General features: G+C 59.0%; 2 protein-coding genes across 30 annotated transcripts in view; one reads left to right on the top strand and one right to left on the bottom strand.

Moving 5' to 3' along the window:
• SH3GL1 (SH3 domain containing GRB2 like 1, endophilin A2) overlaps window positions 1-4958 on the top strand; it is a 47043-nt gene extending 42085 nt beyond the window's left edge. For all 28 annotated transcript variants that reach the window (XM_050934205.1, XM_050934223.1, XM_050934225.1 and 25 more), the window contains one exon: window positions 1845-4958. In XM_050934205.1, coding sequence (XP_050790162.1) covers window positions 1845-2041 — 197 coding nt within the window. In that variant the 3' untranslated portion in view covers window positions 2042-4958. The remainder of the gene's footprint in view (window positions 1-1844) is intronic.
• Window positions 4959-5589: 631 nt separating this feature from the next.
• MPND (MPN domain containing) lies at window positions 5590-20333 on the bottom strand. 2 transcript variants are annotated; one of them, XM_050934194.1, is made up of 13 exons: window positions 20244-20333; window positions 16324-16538; window positions 15432-15662; window positions 14484-14643; window positions 11224-11308; window positions 10551-10647; window positions 9601-9673; window positions 9312-9388; window positions 8908-9076; window positions 8507-8577; window positions 7918-8007; window positions 6949-7041; window positions 5590-6072 (listed from the first exon to the last, which is right to left on the bottom strand). In XM_050934194.1, exons 1-13 carry the CDS (start codon window positions 20248-20250, stop codon window positions 5986-5988), a joined length of 1455 nt encoding a protein of 484 aa, XP_050790151.1. In that variant the 5' UTR covers window positions 20251-20333; the 3' UTR covers window positions 5590-5985. The 2 variants fall into 2 exon arrangements, with proteins under 2 accessions (XP_050790151.1, XP_050790152.1); XM_050934195.1 differs by having other exon boundaries at window positions 14580-14643.
• Between the last annotated feature and the right edge of the window lie 579 nt (window positions 20334-20912).

Below are 20912 nucleotides of genomic sequence, written 5' to 3'. Positions count from 1 at the left end.
AGTGGAGCGACGGAAATGCTGTGTTCTCTCTCAGATACCACTTGCTGGGTTACTTGGGCCCTTGTAGTGCAGTGGGAGCCTGGGCCGGGGTATGGGACCCTACAACAATGCATCTCACGCAGCCCGCTCCTGGGTCAGGTCCTGAGGGTAAACGCTGGGCTCCAGGTGATGAGGCAAATGCTCTTGAGACACAGATTCTGAAAGCCGTCTCGTTCTTCCTCCTGACGTTAGTGAGTTTGGTCAAAACCCCCTTTGCGAAATGCCCCCGATTCCCGTTCCTTGTGTATGGGGAAGGAGGGGCTTGTGGCTGAAGCACATGACTGAAAATCAGGGGATCTGAGTTCTACTCCCAGCTCTGCCAAAAAAACGTTTGTGGCGTTGGGCAAGTCCCTGGTGCCTCAATCTCCCCATTTGCTGCTTCTGAAGACCCGATAAGAAGTGCTGCACAAATGTGAAGCCCCTCGGAGAGGCTGCTCCTCTGCGGGGCAGGAGAGGGGTTTGTCCATCCAACCCAAACTGCCTAGGATGTGTATTTACCCTAGCAGAAGCGTGGGGAGGAAGAGGCTCTGGGAACTGAATAGGATGGTAGTAGGGACACATTTCACCTGTATTGGAAACTGCAATTTCCCCTGCCCTCCGCTTATCTGTTGGTAGATTCAGCACAGACACCAAGGACTGACTGGGTTTCAGAGACGAAACTCCCCTCTCACCCAGAGGAGGGCCTCTGCCTTGGAGTTGATGCATTTAGATGGGGTGGAGCAGGGTAGAGGGGACACTTTAACTACTGTCATCCATGCTGGATCTGTTTGACTAAACCGAGGATTGTGCTCTCCAGGGCCGTCCACCAGGGCACTAAAGTTCACCTTAAAATTGGTGGAAAATTGGTCTGTGGGAGAAGGGGAGGGGGTACGTTTATCACAGAAACTGCTCCATGATCTGGCTTCACACGCCAAGATTTGAAGAGTCACTAGGGATGTTTGGGTGCCCCACATGACACACCTTTAAAGGAGCCTGATTTTCAGAGGGGCAAGTGCTTGGCACTTTCTGCAAATCAGGCCCCTTGATGGTGTCTCCAGTGAGCACTGAACAACAGAGGCACCCAAAATCGCTAGTCCGTCCTGGCAATCTGGACCATAGGCTCTATATTCTCTCCATTACCATCCAGTATTGAGTCTAATCCGGTCACCAACTAACAGATTAACTGTCCGTTGGTTTCCCCATGGTGATCATTAAAGTAGTAACACTCTCACTTCTGACTTGAAGGAAAACTGCCTCACTTCTCTCCCTTTCCCAGCGGGGATCCTTCTGGCTGGAGTTTCACCGTCTTCACTGACTAACTGGAGATAGTTGAGAGAAGAGCAACAAGCTGGCTCAGGGGGCTGGAGGGACTGACTAAGAATGGGTAGATTAGGAAGGCAGAGAAGCAGACAGGCTAAGGGAGATGGAGTCTACAGCTTGGGGTTAACTCCCTTCAAGGAGGGAGAAGTAACTTAGGGTGGTGCATGGGATGGCAAGTGGAAAAGGAAAACCTGGACTAAAATTCCCTGCTCTGCTGCAGAATAGCTACCAGGGGGAGGGTGGGAGCCCATTGCTTGGCATTCCTATAACTAAAACTGCGCAGGAGGGAACAGTCGGCCCTGGCAGGGAGGTGGGAGCCTAGCATGACTCTTGGATCGAACTTCTGCCCGAAAGTTTAGTGCTGCAGTGGACAGGAAACCCCGCAAAGGCGATCAGTGGTGACCAGATTGCTCTGGGGTAAAGGAGTCCCAGGGGGTGAGGCTGCCCGGGGAGGCTCCCTTGGTCTGTGCGCTAGGCTCACCTCGGCTCTGTCTGTCTCTTTCCAGCTCACCTGGACCAGCCCTGCTGCAAGGCGCTCTATGACTTTGAACCTGAAAACGACGGCGAGCTGGGCTTTAGGGAGGGTGACATCATCACACTGACCAATCAGATTGACGAAAACTGGTACGAGGGCATGATCAACGGCCAGTCCGGGTTCTTCCCGCTCAACTACGTGGAAGTGCTGGTCCCGCTACCTCAATGAAACTGCATCTCCCCCCCACCCCAGCCCCCCGGCCCTTCCCCTTCCTCCTCCCCCACCAGATACAAACTCACGGCGGGGCGAGCCCTGCTCTTCTCCTGCATTCCATTTTGTAACTCAACACTAGGCTGCTTCTGCGGGGCGGGGCTGTGAGAACGGGATGGTGCTCGCTCTGCACGGGCGCTGGATCGGTGTAAGGGTGACAGCGGGGAACAAGCCCCAAGGGCTGGGCAGCCCCATTCAAGTTCTTCCTTCTGGGCCTCGAACTAGGTACTTTCAACCCCACCAGGTTCCTTCCACTTTGTACAATAAGCCAAATCGAGCATCTCCTTGGGTGTCATTGTCTTTTTTGGGGAAAGCAGGTGAAGTGGGTCAGCCATGCTGGAAATCTTGTGAACGTGGGTGCACCGGGTGTCCTGCCCACGGGCAAGCGCGAGGGGCCCCATGCAAGGCTGAGCACTGGGCAACTCCAATGAGAACCGCCAGTGTGTGTTGGGAGGGGGAGAGAAAGGGGCCACGCAGCCTGTTCTAGGGGGGGTTCTAGACATCAAACAGCAAGAAAAATACCTTGCACAGCTTCGCTTGGGTGGGGTTGGCTTCTACTGAACACTACCAGCCCCCTCGCTCTCCTTGTAGGAGAAGGGCACATCGGTGAGGGGTGAAGGTCAGACACTGACCCATCCTCCCGGTTTGCCCGCAGTTCACACCTATCCTAACGCTGAAGCTGGGTGCTACGGGGGCTGTGATGGATCAAATTTCTCTATGCTGCTGAGGGAGGCAGAAGCATGGCTGCTTCATGTCCTGCTGCCTTTGTGGGCCTCCCCTGCTCACCCATCCTGCTCCTGTGTAAGGACAGGGCTTAGATGAGGGATTGTATGTCAGAGTAACACTACTAAGGAGCTTGAAAACACTATACCCCCCCCCCCCTTGTTGTCACCCCTCGGTTCCACCTCTTGCTTTCTGTGCACTCAGCTTTGTGTTGGGCTGTGTACCTCCTCCAGGGCCAGGGTCAGCCCATAGTGTCTCTGGCGTCTGCATTGTTCAATGGCCACCAGCCTTGAGACTCCACCTCTGACCACAGAGAAGTGGTTTGAACTGGGAGAGATGAATTGGTTCTGCTGCTTCCCCTTGGAAGAAGCTGGTTTGGCCAGGAAGGACTGTACCAGTGGCTCTCGTATAGATGAGAGAGGTCATGGGAAGGCAGCTACTTAGCCCGTAGCGCACGGGCACAAACCAACATGCCCTTATCTTCCCCTTCTGCTCAAGTGGTTTTCCCATCCCATGAAAGCTCTAGAAATCCCGGTAAGGCTGAGGCCAAGGTGAAACTGCCTGGCTTGATCTAGTCTTTATGTGCCTTCCCCGGCTCCCTTCACCCCCCGGCTCTTTGGAACCTAGGAGCTGCTTGTCTTGGTGTGATGGGAGAAGGCCTTGCTGTGTTCCTAGACCTTCTAACTCAGGGCCTGTTGTTTTATCTCCTGGAAAGGACATCCAGGGGGAAGCTGTGGGCGCTCCTCTTCTCATGCCCTTTCTTAGGACCTCCTTGCAATACTTCTCTCCTGCCTGATGCCCAGCAGCTCGGTTCTAGCAGTGGTGGTGAGCCGTTCCCTGAGCAGGTGGCAAGAAGCAGCCGCTTGGCAGGGGGACTTGATAGTTAGGCAGAATGTGAGGTGGTATCTGCTGGGGCCTGGCGTTGTCTGTTTAGGTGGAATCACCAGGGGACTCTCTTCTGCCCCTCAGTATGTAAATATGCTTCCATCACAGCACCCATCCCGTTGCTGGCAATGGGACACAGCGCAACCCCTGAGGGGCATGAGGGGCATCAGTGGCTCCTGTAGCTGCCCCACTTCTCCCAGCTGCATCCAGTATAGATGGGCTTGAAGCCAAGAGAAGCTCTGCCTGGAGAGACTCCCTCTCACCCCTGGAGCTGCTGAGGTTTACTGCACTTTCTCTGAACCGCAGCACAAGGGAGATGCTGCTTCCAAGGGCAACTCGCAGGGGGTGTCTAAAGCCACATCTTGCAGAACGTACCTACCCCGCTTTCCTTAGCCCCACCTTTGCTGAGAGGGAGCTGAAGCACAAGGGACTGAAGCTGGTGACGGTTGCCCCCGCAGTGCCACTGTTGCAGCTTGGGCATTCTGTGCCCACAGCCCACATCACCCTCAAACCAGGGCTTGGTGTGTTTCTGCCCTTAGCAGGGCCTGGCACAGCACAGCTGTAACACTGGCCCCATGGCTCTCCTGCCATCAGCCCCAGCATTGCCTCAATGTCTGTATTTTTTTAATAGCAAACAAATCTCTGCTAGCAGGTGGGGGGTTTCGGCCTGTCTCTATGTAATCGTCTCATGCTGCAGTGCTTTCCTCTACCTTTTTCGCTAGCCAGATTCAGTGTCCTGTTACATATACAAACAGAACCTTTTTAACTTTTTTAACCATGCATGTTGATGTACGTTTATTACTCCCGTCAATATTGTCACTGACCCAACTCCCAGCAGAGGCCAAGGCTTGCAGGCGCTTTATTCAGAGCTGGCTCATACAGCCACCCAGGCTCCCTGGTTGTGCAGCTGGTAGCCTTCAGGGGCCCAATCCTGCTTTCACTAAGCCAGCCGGAGTAGGGACCAGCCTCAGGTTTGGAGCTGCTGGGCAGACTCAGTTCTCCCCCATCTGTTATGGTGGATATGCCCTAAGAGCTGATTAGTATTTTCTGAGGTTGTAGCTTCTAACTTTCTCCTTTGAAACCCATGGCCTGGCCGCTTCGTGTCTTTGGTATGGTCCAGCGAACATTCAGTTGGATTGAAATAAGTCTTCAAGCTGGGACAATTTAATAGAACTTTTGTTATGGTTCCTCCTGGTTTTAGGGAGGAAAACCAACCCATCTTGACTTGTAATCGCTAAATAAAAGTATTAAATGTTTTCTTTCTAAAGCGTGGGCCTTCTCTTGTGGGGTAGGGCGGGGGCCTCCTTCTCCTGCAGCTGTGGAAGTAGCAAGCTGGAAATAGAACCTCCCCTTGGCTAACCACCACATTACCCGCTCACGAGTTAGCGTGTGTCCCCAGTTCCTGTTGTGGCTGGCGCTGCTTGGTCCGTGGGATGAAGATGCCCCAAAGGAGCCACAGAGTGAGTGGACCAGCCAGGCTGTCCCTTCCACCGACCCCCTTAGGAGCAGGGGGGGAGAGAAAGCTTGCCCATGCCACCTGTGGCTCCCCAAGGCAGCCGCTTCCAGCACTGACTTCACTCGTCTGTTGAAGAGAACCTCTCATGGGGATGGGAAGTCACTCTAGCAGCAGGCTGTGCCTTTAAAACCTCCTGGGAGGGCTTGTTCCAGGAAAGAGCAGTCATGTCTCTTGGCTTTGACTCCAGCTGCTCCTTTTCCCCTGGGGGGTGGAATTTATCATCACTCAATCCCAGTAGGCATGTTCTATGCACACATCCCCTTCTGGAGTCTCCAACAGATACAGGGTGAGGGGGTTTCCCCAAGCCCATTTCTCCCTTTGCAGGGGTGGGACGCAGTTCCCTTCTAAGCCACAGGCCCAGAGCTGCGGTCTCACAACACAGGTCAGCAACTTTTTTTTTTAATCAGAACTACCACGTCCACAAATAACTTACACCCAGAGAGAGGCTGCCACCGTCCCCTCTCATTCACACCTACACGCTACACCACAATGTCATATTGCAGGAGTAGCACTCGCCTAGGCGGTCCACGGAACAAACGCACCCGAGCTCCAGCGCCGATACCGTCTGCGTGATGGCTCAAACTCGCAGGCCTTTGTTGCGGTGTAACAGCTGCTCGAGGCTTGTAGCTCCAACGTCCCTGCTAACCTGGATTAATAAGACAGCTCCGCGCCAGGCTCAGACTCGAGTGTCTCCAAGCACGGGGTTGCCAGGCTGAGCCCTACCTGGTGTAAAGGCACCTGGGTATGAGTTCATTGCAGCTCAGGCTCCGGCCTTGCCTCAGCTGCCCTGCTTCAGGAGGCTGTAGATCTGTTCCAAGACGTGGGCGAAGCCCTGATCTTTGGGAGTCCTGGAGGCGAGGGAGCCCTGAAATGGAAACAGCTTCATTTATCTTTGTTTAGTCTGCAGAAGAGAGGAATAAGGGGGGGATTTGACAGCAGCCTCCAACCACCTGAAGGGGGTTCCAAAGAGGATGGAGCTCGGCTGTTCTCAGTGGTGGCAGATGACAGAACAAGGAGCAATGGTCTCAAGTTGCAGTGGGGGAGATTTAGGATGGATATCAGGAAACAGTATTTCCCTGGGAGGGTGGTGAAGCACTGGAATGGGTTCCCTAGGGACGTGGTGGAATCTCCATCCTTAGAGGTTTTTAAGGTCAGGCTTGACAAAGCCCTGGCTGGGATGATTTAGTTGGGGATTGGTCCTGCTTTGAGCAGGGGGTTGGACTAGATACCTCCTGAGGTCCCTTCCAACCCTGAGATTCTATGAGTCTATCTTCCATCTCCGGGAGGGGCCCACTCGGTAACCCATCCCCGTAGGACAAACACCTGGTCACCTAAAAGGGAAGGGAAGAGAGGTCCACCCAATGCAGCGGATCTTCACCATGGACAAGCTAGCTCAGTGATCTGCCCCCGGCCACTAGGCCTGTTCTCCAATGACTGCTTGAGTAAGGACTGCAGAAGTGGGGCTGGTATAAGCTATTAGACCCCCCCCCCCATGTGCTCTGTCCACATTGCAGGAGTTGTTTCAGTGCAAGTCACAGAGAGTATGGCTACAAGGAAGAAAACTGATCCAACCTTCCCCAGCCATGGAAGTGCCAACGTAGAGGTGCTAACAATACTTCACCTAGCTCAGAGCAAGCCTAGAAAACATGGCAGAAAAAGCCACCCAAATGTCTTCCACCATCTCTGCAGGTGGCATATTATGGGGTGGCTTTCTCTCCTCATTTCAACCCCATTTTCTCACCTTTAGCTTATCTAAGTAGGTCTGCTCCTGGCTCCATATATCTTGAAACTTCACCAGGTCTGGAGCCCCTTTGTAAAACTCAACCAGCAGCATCTGGAGCCGCAAAAGGAAAGGGGAGTCAGCAGAAGCCAAACAACTGCTCAAGTCCCACCGAAAGCGGGACCTGCACCCTGCAGTTTTGCAGCAGGGGGGGAAGACCTGTGAGGGGAGAGGATTGGCCTGTCGGCTCCAAGAAACCATGAGTTTGCTTGTCCCATGGAGAAGGAATGTTAGTGGATTGGTCAAGACTTAGGATTGGAATCTAGAGAGACTTGGAGGGACGTTAGGCCTCTGACCAGCTGGTTCTAGTGATGGTCTCTGCTTATCCCCCTCTCCATCTCTTCCTTACTGCTAACAGGAGAGGGGAGTTGGTTTGGGCAGGGGCCCGGGCTGCTGCTTGGGATGGTTGACAGGTAATGGATCTGATTCTCTCAGCTCACCCACAGGGCGACTACAACCCAGACCTCCGTACAGGCTCTCTGTCTGCATGTTTCGCCCTGCTCCAAGCCGTGGGATTTTCATTCTCTGAAAGGGCTCTGAACAAAAGGTTTGAGAGGACTCGCTGGAGTAATGGTGGAGGGGGAGAGCCTGGTGGAGCTGCCTCATCTGGCTAAAGACAACAGACATGGGTATGTGTGTGTCACCCCAGAGCCTTTTCCTGAGCCACTCTCCCCATGCCTGCCCGTCTGTGGAGATGAGGCTTCGTTCACCATCCGAGGCAGCTCTCAACCCCGGGGTGGGTGCATTTCACAGGCAGGCGAAGCAACACACCAACTGGTATGATGGGGAAGGAGACACAAAGGTCCTGTTGGAGAGAGGGACTATACACACGTAGCATGAAGTTACTCAGACCATCCTGGACTGCTAGATACTCCCAGGTGTGTGTGTGGGGGAGAGTCTTCCACGCAGCCCCTGCTCGAGGGATCTCACCATCTCATGGAGGACGTCATTGGTGAGAAACCCGTCCTGCACGTAGGTGACCTCCACTTCCATGGGGATGCCGTAATCGTTGGGCCTTTGCTGCAAGAGGAAAGGAAGCAAAGTGGCTTCCAGCCAGGCACAGCCTTGGGGGCCGCAGGATGAGCCGGGAGCTTCCCAGGCCAGACCGCAGCACCGGCGTTAACTCAGCCCAACCTCAGGGAAGGGCCAATTTGGGGTCGAGGCACACGCGTGATTGGCGGCGTCACGGCCCAAGTGTCAGGAAAAGGCCTTTTCCTGGCCACGGCTCCCTGAGGGCCCAGGATATTTAACCAGGGCAGAGAGGGGTCCGACTGCTTCTCCGGCTGGAGAGAGTGGGGCCTCCTCCACACCCCAGCAGGGGCCCCGATCCAGTAGCCCCCAGCAGCCCAGGGTCTGCTCCTTCCGCGAACGCCCCTGCGCCACGGGAACCAGCAGAGGCCTATGCCTGGCGTTGCCAAGAACCCTCGTGCAGAGCCGGCAGCAGGCTGCATGGCCCGGAGAGCCAGCGGGAGCAGGGGCGGAGGCGCCAGGCCTGGCCCTGGCGCCGTGTGGAACTCACCTCCGGAGGTGGCATAACCCAGAAGGGAGAGATTTTGGACTCCACGCCTTGGTTGCCGTGATAGTATGGTGCTGTGGGGAGAGAGCGCCAGGAGTTGGACTGAGGGCAAGGTTACCACCCTCTGCAGCCCAGCCTGCCAGCCCAGGGCGTTAACTGCAGCTCCCCGGAGCGCCGGGAGGTGGTTTGAAAGAGACCGCGTGGCATTGGACTGCAGTCCAGCCCCTACCCCGCTAGGTTTGCAACCCATTACAGGGGAGCATCCCGCCGCCCTGAACCACGGGGCTGCAGCCTCAAGCTGCCGGATGGTGCCCCAGGGCGGGGAGCTGGGTCTCCAGCTGGTTGTGCTGAAGGACAGGGTCCCAGGCCCCACACCCGGCTCCCCTACCCGGCCCGGCTCTTACCGCAGATGAGCGCCAGGCAGGGCTGGAAGCGGTTGTTGCTCCCCTGCAGCTTGAGCTGGTAATCCATCTGCGCGTCGATGTCCTGCAGCGAGGGGAGGGCGTGGCTGAAGGGGTGGCTGTGGTACCAGCCCACCAGCGCCAGCCCCCGCATGAAGAGGTTCTGGCAGATCTGAGGCCCGGGCACAGAAAAGAGGGAGGAGCCATTAGCGGTTATCCGGGATCACCGTGTTCCTCAGAGCCCTCCCTCGGGCCTGGAGCCCACCCCAGTACTGCAGGGCAGGTCTGTGGGTGAGGGCCAGGGATGCCACGCAGCCAGGGGACAATGGGGTTGGATTGTGGGCCCAGTGGCTTTCTCAGGGGGACGGCGCAGGCCACGGCCAGCGAATGCTCCTCACATCCGTTACCTCCTCCTCGACGGCGGCTGCCGATTCGGCGTCTCCGAGGCGCGTCCGGCAGGGGAACGCTCGCAGCACCGTCAGCACTGCAAGGAACGCCAGGCATCAGCTCGGCCCAGCTGGTCACGGACTCCCCCCAGCCGAGAAAAGCTGGTTGGAGCTAACGCCCCAAGCCTGGGGGCTGAACCCCAGGCCCAGAAGGGGGCCTGGCACCTCGGGTCCAAGCCAGCCTACGAAGGGCCTGGCACGGCCATGACAACCCCAGTGAAAAGACCTCCAAACCTTGGCCAGTACCTACCCTGGCTGCTGGTGTCCCACCTGCCTCCCAGGTAGCCAACCACCTCGCTCCTCGTTAGGTGGCTGTGAAAGTCCTAAAGAGGGAACGGGGGAGAGTTTAAAACAAGGACAGTTCCCACCCGCCCTCCCTCTGGTCCCATCCCTTCGCAACCCTCTCCCCCACACCTCTCCCATCGCCCTGTACCCCACTCCTCGGTTCCCACCACCCTGCATCCAAAGGCACCGCACCCCCCTTCCCTGTGAGCTTTCACCAGGAGGTGTCTGGGTGCCATCTCAGCCCTGAGTCTGCAGGTGTCAAACCCTCGGTTTAACGTCTCCCTGTGCCATGCAGATCTGCGATTTCTCCCCCCCCACGCCTATTCCTTGAGAGCGGCCCGTCCGGCTGAGGCAACATTAATACAACATGGTGCAGCCCCAGGGTCTTGCTTTGATCCTGAAGGACTCTCAGGCCACTGCTAATAGTCTACACGTTGATGTGGCCTGCAGGAGATGGGGTGCACAAAGGCTGGCCACCCTTTTCTGGGGAGATCATTTTCTGTAGTTTCCGATGAAGTTCCCAGCCTGCGAGGTCTCTCGGTCACAGGCAGGGCACATGGCTGCCTGCCTTCACCACAACAACTCGGACTTTTTGCCACATTTCTCCTCGCAACCAGCAAATCCTTCATCGAGGCCCATTATTCACCCATCATCCATCTCCTCCCTTAAACTGCCCCTACTACGGTTAGTAATCGGACTGTGCGGCAGCCGTTCCACCCTGGGCAGCAGCGGGGATGCTCTAGGCAGAGGCCAATGGGAGTTTCCATCAGCTGGTGGTGCCCCTCTCTGCCCGCTGGCTGTGGGTGCCACCAGACACAGGGATGCAGGCAATTGCATGAGCCTGGCCTACCCTACCAGACCCACGCTGGAAGGGGCGTTCCAGGGATGGGGGGCAATGTGGGGGCTGGTATGTACCAGCAGCAGCAGCACGTTACTGGAGATGGCCACGTTGAACGGCTGGAACTTGTTGATTGCTGCAAAGGAGGTCACTTCCACCAGGGTGTGCGGATTCCTGGAACAGAGGAGTCCCGTTCTCCAACACGCACCCCCAAATCCCAGCCTGCGCTGACCTGACACCCCCTGGGGTTTGTCTGTTCTGAACCCCAGCACGCTGGGCCGAGCACCTGGAGAGTTGGGGGTGGCGGAGTAGCCTTTTGTCCTGTGGGAGAGTCAGGCCCTCTCCCCGGGGCTGGGCTCACCAGGACAGACAGGGAGAAGGAGACGATGCTGGCGCTGAATCGTCAGGGGAGTGACAGATGGGGACTAGGTTGGATTCGGGCAGGTGGTCCTGTTTCTGCTCCCAGGGAGCACTGACAGCTGTGTGCTGGGGGGCAAGCCCAGGACTGGACTAGCAGGGGTGCTGCGAGACGGGACGGAGGGATGCCGCTGAGCTGGGCAGTGGCCTCAGAAGCAGAATGGCAGGGGCCGATACCACGGAAGGGCAGAGCTTTAGGAGCGGGTCAGCAGGGGGCGCTGCAGGTCAGGATGAGAGGGGCATGTTGGCATTGCCAGAACGACTAGCTCTCCCGAGAACTTTGCCAACAGCTGGGCAGAGGATGCTGGGAAGGGAGCTGCAGTGGGGCACTACCTGGCAGAGTCCCGGCTTCCCAGCGTGCAGTAACGGACGGGAGTGCGGTTCTTGCTTTCCAGTCTCTTCCCATGGGGCCCGTTATCTGCAAAGACAAAAAGACCAGTCCCCACTCGGTCCGATTCGCACCCCAGCCCCTTTAGGACACACCGAGGGGCGGGAAGGGAAGGTGGGGAGAGAGCATTTGCGGAGACAAGTTTCTAGGGATTCAGCTCACTTCCTGTGCAACTCCCCAGCCAGAATTAACTGTTCGTTTATATCCGCTGTCCTGGTGAGCTGATCTCCAGCTGAAGGGGAGGCAGTGTGGCCTAGCAGACAGAGCAGTGGAGTGGGACTCAGGGGACCTAGGGTCTGATTCTGGTTCTGCCACTAGCCTGTGCATGGCCTTGGGCATGTCACGGCCCCTCTCTGGGCCTCAGTTTCTCCATCAGTAAAATGGGACTCATGATGCTGATCTTTTTAAAGTGCTTTGAGATTGACTGATGAATAAGGCTAGATAAGAGCTAGGGATTATTATTAACAACAACAAATAACCCATTTCCTCCTGTATGTGACCACCTGAGATCACTACAACAGGACAAACAGCCCAGTAGACAGGATAAAATTGTATATAACTTTCATGCTTCAGGGCATAAGCGAACCACTGCCTGCCTGGGTCAGGAAGAAACCTCCCCTAAGGGCAGGCTCTACTGTAACTGCCCTATGCAGCATTCCTCACCTCTTCCTCTGAAGCATCTGGTGCTGCCACTGTCCCATTTGCTGCCAGCACGTTCACTCTGCTTGTGCAGCGTTATTTCTGATTTGTATTGTGGTAGTGCCTAGGTGCCCCAATCATGGACCACCGTGCGAGGTGTCTTCCTACCCCCCATGTCTGCTCTGCCTGTTTACACTCTAAGCTGTCCAGGGGCTCTCTACTGCTCTGTCTGTGCAGCGCTTAGCACAGTGGGGCCCTGGTCTTGGATAGTCCTGAAACACTGCCATCAAAAACAATTCAGTTGAAGAAGAGGCAGGACACTGGACTTGTTGGAGTCACCAGTCCGACCCAGAGTAGCAATTCCTATAAATCCAGTTGGCTCCGCGCTATTGGTGCTGATTGTTTAACTTCTGCGGTTCTCTCTGCCTAGAGCAGGGGTGGGCAAACTACGGCCCATGGGCTGGATCCGGCCCACCAGCCATTTTAAGCCAGCCCTTGAGCTGCCGCTGGGGCGCAGGGTCGGGGGCTGCTCCATGCAGCTCCTGGAAGCAGCGGCCCAGCCCTGGACAGCCAGGGGATTCCACTCTGCACGCTGCCCCCACCCAAGTGCCGCCCCTGCAGCTCCCATTGGCTGGGAACCACAGCTCCCATTGGCCAGGAACAGCAGCCAATGGGAGCTGCAGGGACAGTGCCTGCGGACGGGAGATGGAGGGGGGGCATACTGCTGCTTTAGGGAGCAGCTTGAAGTAAGCGCCACCTGGAGCCTGCATCCCTGAGCCTCTCCCCACGCCCCTGCCCCAGCCCCGATCCCCCTCCCACCCTCTGAACCCCTGGAGCCTGCACCCCTGAGCCTCTCCCCACGCCCCTGCCCCAGCCCTGATCTCCCTCCCGACCTCTGAGCCCCTGGAGCCTGCAGCCCTGAGCCTCTCCCCACGCCCCTGCCCCAGCCCCGATCCCCCTCCCGCCCTCTGAACCCCTGGAGCCTGCACCCCTGAGCCTCTCCCCACGCCCCTGCCCCAGCCCTGATCTCCCTCCCGCCCTCTGAGCCCCTGGAGCCTGCACCCCTGAGCCTCTCCCCACGCCCCTGCCCCAGCCCTGATCCCCCTCCCGCCCTCTGAGCCCCTGGAGCCTGCACCCCTGAGCCTCTCCCCACGCCCCTGCCCCAGCCCTGATCTCCCTCCCGCCCTCTGAGCCCCTGGAGCCTGCACCCCTGAGCCTCTCCCCACGCCCCTGCCCCAGCCCTGATCTCCTTCCCGCCCTCTGAGCCCCTGGAGCCTGCACCCCTGAGCCTCTCCCCACGCCCCTGCCCCAGCCCTGATCCCCCTCCCGCCCTCTGAGCCCCTGGAGCCTGCACCCCTGAACCTCTCCCCACACCCCTGCCCTAGCCCTGATCCCCCTCCTGCCCTCTGAACCCCTGGAGCCTGCACCCCTGAACCTCTCCCCACGCCCTTGCCCCAGCCCTGATCCCCCTCCCGCCCTCTGAGCCCCTGGAGCCTGCACCCTTGAGCCTCTCCCCACGCCCCTGCCCCAGCCCTGATCCCCCTCCCGCCCTCTGAACCCCTGGAGCCTGCACCCCTGAGCCTTTCCCCACGCCCCTGCCCCAGCCCTGATCCCCCTCCCACCCTCTGAACCCCTGGAGCCTGCACCCCTGAGCCTTTCCCCACGCCCCTGCCCCAGCCCTGATCCCCCTCCCACCCTCTGAACCCCTGGAGCCTGCACCCCTGAGCCTTTCCCCACGCCCCTGCCCCAGCCCTGATCCCCCTCCCACCCTCTGAACCCCTGGAGCCTGCACCCCTGAGCCTCTCCCCACACCCCTGCCCTAGCCCTGATCCCCCTCCCGCCCTCTGAACCCCTGGAGCCTGCACCCCTAAACCTCTCCCCACGCCCCTGCCCCAGCCCTGATCCCCCTCATGCCCTCTGAACCCCTCAGTCCCAGCCCAGAGCACCCTCCTGCACCCCAAACTCCTCATCCCCAGCCCCACCCCAGGCCTGCACCCTCAGCTGGAGCCCCCCCCCCATACCCTAGCCTAGAACCCCCTCCTGCACCCTGAACTCCTCATTTCTGGCCCCACCCAGGAGCCCACACCCCCAACCAGAGCCCTGACCCCCTCCCACACCCCAACAACAATTTTCTGAGCATTCATGGCCCGCCATACAATTTCCATACCCAGATGTGGCCCTCGGGCCACGTAGCCGGTGGAGGCCAACCCCAGGGAGAGAGGCCTCGGGTTGGCCTGGACCAGGGACAGCGAGGTAGAAACCTCCTCTCTGCTAGACTTGGAGATCGCCAAGGCCATGTTAAAACCATCTGAGGCGGAGACATGCAGGGAGGCAGGGGCTGCAGAGGGGAAGGCTCTCGCGCCCAGTGCCGAGGCAGGGGCGGCGGTGCAAGATGGGCAGAGGAATCAGGCAAAGGGAGATGCAAGATGCAAGGTCTAAGAATTACCCTGGTTAGTCCAAATCCCACCCTTCAGACTCCTGCCATGGATCGGAGCAGACCAGATTCCCGGACCCCCCCCAACCCAAGCATGGAGCAGGCTGTTCTGGGCCTTTAACCCAGCGTTACCAGTGTTGTGTTGCTCCACCGGGCTCTTGCTTTGGTGCTTCCTGCTTTTCTCCTCCAGTTTCTTGCCAAGCGCAGGCTCCGAGAGGGTGATTTTACCTTCCCGGGCCTCGGCCTCGTCCTCCTCGGCCAGCTCCTCCTCCTCCCCTTCGCTCACCAAACTCTGCAGGGCAGGGAGGGAGAGAGAAGGGAACGTGGCAGGAGAAACAGGCCCCCCCATCACCCCCAAGGATTCCTATGCCCCCCGGGTCCAGCTCTCTGCCCCCTGCAAATGGACATTTTGCAGGGGCAGGGCCTCTCGGGCACCCTCTGCTGGCACAATGACACCAAGAAGCAACTCCCCCCAGCACTCAAATGGGGTCTGATCCCAGCCGGCAGTGCCCCACGGCCACTGTGCTGCCAGTCCAGGGCTCATCTCGGGTGCATAAGGTCCAGCCGGCAGACTCCCAGCCTCCCTCCTGCTCTCCTGGGGTTCAGACCTCAGCTGCTCTCACGGGAATCCTTCCACGGGTTAATCACCCTCCCTGGCAAAAACTGACCCCTTATTTCCAGTGTGAACGTGTCTAGCTTCAACTTCCAGCCAGGCTCCGGGTCAGCCCTTTCTCAGCTAGACTGAAGAGCCCGTTATGAAATTGGCCCAACTTCTGGGGGTGAAGGAGACCAGCTTTCGAGCCACGCCGCGCCCTCCTCCGGGTCTGGCTCTGTGTAAATGCAGACACGCGTTTCTTTCGCCGTGAGGAGCTGGTCCAACAACAGATGTTACCTCCCCTCCACCTTTGTCTCGAATATCCTGGGGCCAACGCAGCTACACTGCCACTTGGAAAGCTATGGGGTGAGTGCCCCTCTTTGCAGCGATGGGGTGTAACAGCCCCACAGAGGCATCCCTGCTGCCTAAGCCCCCCGGGGCCCAGGGCTGTGGAGGCAAACAAGGGAGGGGGGTGCCCGGCTCACCTCCTCGGCCGCGGGGGCATTGGGCTGGTGCTTCTTCAGCCAGGCCGCCTTGCACTGGTCCAGCTTCTGCCCCTTGTACCTCACTGAGGCCCAGCCGCAGCCCGATTTCTTCGCCGGGTTCACCAGCTTCTTGCAGTACGTGGCCCAGGCACTGGGCGAATTAAACACCTGCCCTGTCTCCTGCCAGGTGATCTTCCCGTCGGGCAGCAAGTCCCCTAGGAACTTCTTCCCCTAGGAGAGCAGGAGGGAAGCAGCAGGCTCCGTTAACACAACAGCACGGGGAGGAACCCGCTGGGGAAGGCCCAGTGTGGTGGTAGTGGGGATTCAGCTGTCATAAGAGATGCCCCGAGCTTTGGCCCTCGAGAGGGTGTGAGGGCACCTACCCAGGAGCCCTGCTCTCCACTGACTCTCAGCCACGACTCTGGGAGCAGTAGGCGCTCCCCGCCCCGCCACTCACCGGGCTTGGTACAGGAGCAAAGGGCTCCCGGGCCGAAATCACCAGCCCCCAAAACCCGCTCTGGCCCCTGAAGCGGATCCAGGCAAGACCCAGGCCTGGGGGGTGTGAAGGGGGCTCGGTGCAGCGGTGGGGAACCAGGAGCCTGCATGTGGGGAAGAAGCTGGAGGCGAGAGGGCGGGGAAGGGATGGCGAGGCACGGAGGAGTCTGTCCGAGAAGCAGAAGGAAAATCACAGAGCCGCCCGGGTTGTTTGTGGCTAGTCCACCTCTGCTCGGCCGTATGGCTGCAGGCTGGACCCCAGCATCTCAGTCACCACTAAAGAGGCTGTTGGAACAACGGGCAGCAGTTCTGGATTCGTGGGCACCCCCAGTCCCCCGGGGAGCACCGGCATCCACCAGGGGTGAAGGAGCACCAGCCCGATGCACTCTGCCCTCACCAGGTAGTAGATGGAAAGCACGCCCTCCCCCGGCTCGATCAGGCCGTCCTTGAGCAGCACTCGCAGCGTAATGCCACGCCGGGTGAGGATGCAGCTGCGCCCCCCCGGGGCCGGCTTCCCGGCACTTTCATTCTCTGGGTCTTCCACGCTCGTCTCCAGCTCCTCCTCGTCCTCTTCCAGACACTCCTCCGCTCCAGGGGAATCGGCCTCCAGAGCTGGGAAACAAACACCACAGCCTGACCTGGGGAAGTGGGAGTCAGGACTCCTGGGTTCCCGCCCCAGCTCCAGATAAGAGCATGGTCTATGGGTCACAGCAGGGGACGAGGAGTCAGGAGTCATGATTTCCAGCTTGGGAGGGGAGTGATATCTAGTGGTTAGGGCAGGGGACTGGGATTCAGGAATCCTGAGTTTTCTGCCTGGCTCTGAGAAAGGAGTGAGATCTATCCACTAAAACCCCATCTCTAAGTGTCATAGCTAGTGGTTAGAGCAAGGACGTGAGGTCCACAGAGCCCAGGTCTCACTCCAGAGTTCACCACCTGTGTCGTGTCAGAGGAGCCGCTTCCCTGTTCTGTGCCTCAGTTTCCCCCTCTAAACTGAGGATGATAATACTGATCTACTTGACAAGGGGCTGGGGAGTCTGAACTCACTCAAACTTGCCAAGTGCTTTGAGATCCTCAGATAGGTGGGGTATGGAATGGTGCAGGATCAGTATAATTAATAGCTCATGAGAATAAACCAATGAGTCTATTAAAGGGTCACCGTTAAAAACCCCAAACATATAATGGCTTTACCCGAGATCTTAACAACCTGGGCAATTTTTAAAACTACAAAAGAAATTTTCAGCGGGGACTAGTGATTTTGCACACCCATCTTCAGGCACCTTACAGGGGCTGAGGGGCAGGCACGCAGCACCTCCTGGAAATCAGCCCTTTCTGAAGGTTCTCAAATCGGACCCCTAAAGTCCCATGTCACCTTTGAAAATCTGCCCCCCCCCCCGAAACTGCTCTTCACTATTAAGTCCCAAAAAAGAGGAGGAGGGGGTTAGGCAGCCCCCTGACTCTGAAAACACCTGCTGGGGGACCCGGGGCAAGTCACTGCCCCCCTGTGCCTCAGTTTCCCCATCTGTACAATAGGGATCATGCTGCTGCCCTCCTTTGTCAATTGCTTTTAAGGTCAACAGATGGAAAGGCCCACAGATGAGCTAGGGATGATAATTATTACCCTTCTCATAAAACCAGCAGGCTAGTTTAGTGCCACCTTAAGTGACTCACTCAAGGAGTCGGTGGGCAGGGCCAGGAATTGAGCCCAGGTTTCTAGGACCCAGCCCAGTGCTTGACCCTAGCTCCTACCCTCCCCTGACCTGGATGGAGCGCTGCTAATTTTCCTCTGCGAGGAGCTGGCCCCCTGTCGTTTAGTTCTTGGGGGGCTTCTAGCCCAAGGAGATTGAAAGCTGGGCATAAAAAATAAGTAAGAGGCAACAGGCCACCTGGTCCATATACAGCACTTTAGCTGCGGGTAGCAGCAACTTCCCAAACTTCCTGGGACGGTTTCACTAGTACCAGGACAAGCCCTTTAGAAGGAAAAAAGAAAACCAGGTACCGGCTGTTCGGGCTGCCACGCACCTCTCCGCCACCCATAGCCCAGAGTCCTGGTTATACCGATCCGAGCCTTGTCACCTTCCCACACCCTGCCAAAGTGTCCCTGCTCAGTCCCCTTGGGGAGCAGACGGAGCTGGATGACCCACCAGCCAAAGGCACCGACCACCTGCTTTTCTGAATGGCTGGCAGGCGTGCTGGGTGGGTTAGCTAGGGAGAATCCTCCCCCCACCCCCCAGGGAGTTGGCCACGTGGCCCCTGGCTCCCAGCCAGAGATGCCCGAGCACAGAGAGCAGGTGTACGTGCGTGGGTGGGTGGGGCGCTGCCAGCCAGGCGGGTCCTGGTCATACGACTCACGCAAAGTGGGGATTGGCACAGAAACCATCTCAGCTCATGGCTGCGCGGATCCCTTGGCTTGAACTGCCTGCCAGCTGGGTTTGCCTGTCCCAACAGCCCAGCCTCCCTCTTAGAGCCGAGTCCAAACCGCCTGAGAATCCTGGTTTGAATTCAAAGGCGAGTTCTGAAGCAGTCGCCTTCGGACCCTTTCCCGGCCACGCACAAGGCCCGCCAAGTGCCAGAGCGTCCCCAGGGCACATCCCTCCAAAAGCCAGTTTGGAGCCGGAATATTCACCAAGGCCAAATTCTAAACAGCCTATTCAAGAATAAAATTTCCAGACAGTCACCTAAACCGCCCAGTCAAGGACCAGCAACGCTACCCAGTCAAGGACCAGCAACGCTAATCCGACTGGGGGCTATAGGGCACGTGCTGGGCCTGGGAGGGGAAGATCCATGAAGAATCTTCAAGATGGAACAAATCGGAGAATTTTGCGGACCATTCGCAAGCTGAGGAAAGGGGGCAACATCTGCTCGGGTCAGCATTCAGTGCCCATTTCTGGCTCCAATCGCCCGCCTTCTTCACCAGCCCGGGGGCTCCAGCCTGGCCACATTATCTCAGCATGATCCAGAGGCCACAGTCAATATTTGACCGATTTGCCTAGGCTCTGGGCAGGTGGAGCTCTGACCCTGGCTAGGGCTGCCACATCCCAGCAGGCAACAGAGCCGCCCGGGCTACGACAGGTTACCAGTGGGGGGCGCTACCGAGCTGCTGCCACAGGGATGGGATGGGATGGGATGGGATGGGATGGGACAGCAGTTGCTCCTGGAACTGCGGTGCAAGGGGACGGGAGGTAACTGGGGAGGCTGCAGGGGATGCTGCCTCCCCACAGCAATGGGGCAGATTCCCAACGCGTCAGGTGAAACGCCCCAGGGGGGCGGCCCGGGGAGGACTGTGTCAATACAAAATTGAATGTTCTTCGGGCCACCCATAGCCTACGGCCTGCTGCGTTCTGTGCCTGTCCCTGCTCTCGCCCAGCACCTGCGTCTGCGTCCCCCCCGGCCATCTGGCAGCTGCGGCCCAGAGGAGCCATAAAGCCGCAGGGACAAACCCGTCACTAGTCCCTGCTGATGGCCAGTGCTACCCCCACCCAGGGTGCAAGTTTGGCCAGAGCAGGAGAAAAGCTTGGTAACAATCTGAGCTGGGCCTTAACTCCCAGCCTTGTTCCACAGGAGGAAAGAGGCCACTGCCCTAAACTCGGGGGGGGCGGGGTCCCCATTATGCTATAGGTCCCTTGCCATGGGGCACATGGGGCTGGAATGGGGGGAGCAGGGGGGAGTTCATGTAACTCTCACTCACCTTGCTGAGCAGGTGGCTGCCCCTCTCCCAAACAGAAGTGGTGATTAGGGGAGCTGGGAGATCCAAGTCCCCCCTCTATCCCTCCCCCGCCCCAGGATGGGGGGCTCTGTGCACCCACCCGCTGCAGGGCTGGGGGCTCCATTGCTGCACTCGGGGCCAGGAATCCCCCATGGCTCAGGAGCGGCCGGTCCAGGCCAGCCTCCCCCAGGAACTGATGAACAGCAACGTGTCTGTGTCAGATGCGGGGAGGGGGGCAACCCCCCTACCACTCCCACCCCCCAGCGGAGCACGGGGACACCCGAGGCAGGTGGATGAAGCCAGGGGGATCTTTCCAAGCAGGAACAGGACCTTGGAAAGGGATCGGCAGCTCGAGGGATGCGGGGGAAGGACTAGGGGGCAGGCAGAGAGGAGTGGGCAGCTCGAGAGAGGACTGGGGGGCGATGGGGGGGCAGCCACGTGCGGGGGTCTGCAGCAAGGGCGGGCTGCAAGGGAGCTGGGGGGCAGCCCAGATAGGGAGGAGTGCAGGGGGGGGGAGCCGCAGGTGGGGGGGCGGGGGCTGCAGGGGCCAGGGCCCTGCCGCGTGGGGGGGAGCGGGAGGGGAGATCGCCCCCCACCCCCCCCCGGGCCGCTACCTGCCATGGCTCCGCTCAGCCCCGGTTCCTGTTGTTCCTCCCCTCGGCGCAGGATGAATCAGACACTGGGGCTCCGGCGGCTGCTGCTTCCCAGCACGTGATGATGCGGCCCCGCTTGTCTCCGCCTCCCGCTCCCCAGCCGACCGGGGACACCCAGCCCCGGGGAGCCCCGCCGGGGAGGGGCCCCGCGCCAGGAAGGGAGGGTGCATGGAGCTCCTGGGGGGTGCAGGTGGGGCGGGGGCATGGAGCCCCTGGAGTGGAGATGAGGGGTAGCGGGGGGGGGGTGCATGGAGTCTGGAGGGGAGATGGGGTGTGGCGGGGGATGATGGGGTGTGGTGGGGCATGGAGCTCCTGGGGGGTGCAGATGGGGCGGGGGCATGGAGCCCCTGGAGTGGAGATGGGGGGTAGTGGGGGTGCATGGAGCCTGGAGGGGAGATGGGGTGTGGTGGGGGGTGCATGGAACCCCTGGAATGGAGATGGGGGGGTGCATGGAGCCTGGAGGGGAGATGGGGTGTGGCGGGGGATGATGGGGTGTGGTGGGGCATGGAGCTCCTGGGGGGTGCAGATGGGGCGGGGGCATGGAGCCCCTGGAGTGGAGATGGGGGGTAGTGGGGGTGGTGGAGATGGGGGGGTGCATGGAGCCTGGAGGGGAGATGGGGTGTGGTGGGG

This window comes from Gopherus flavomarginatus, chromosome 24, assembly GCF_025201925.1.
Source record: "Gopherus flavomarginatus isolate rGopFla2 chromosome 24, rGopFla2.mat.asm, whole genome shotgun sequence".
NCBI classification, from domain to species: domain Eukaryota; kingdom Metazoa; phylum Chordata; order Testudines; family Testudinidae; genus Gopherus; species Gopherus flavomarginatus.
This window is presented reverse-complemented; position numbering and strand designations above follow the sequence as displayed.

What these genes read in the sequence shown, in the direction of transcription:
- MPND (XM_050934194.1), bottom strand. An exon ending in ATGCCCCCGCGGCCGAGGAG is followed by an intron (nt 14,644 to 15,431) that starts GTGAGCCGGGCA and finishes CCTGCCCTGCAG; the next exon opens with AGTTTGGTGAGCGAAGGGGA. An exon ending in GGTGGAGCAACACAACACTG is followed by an intron (nt 11,309 to 14,483) that starts GTAACGCTGGGT and finishes TTGTCTTTGCAG; the next exon opens with ATAACGGGCCCCATGGGAAG.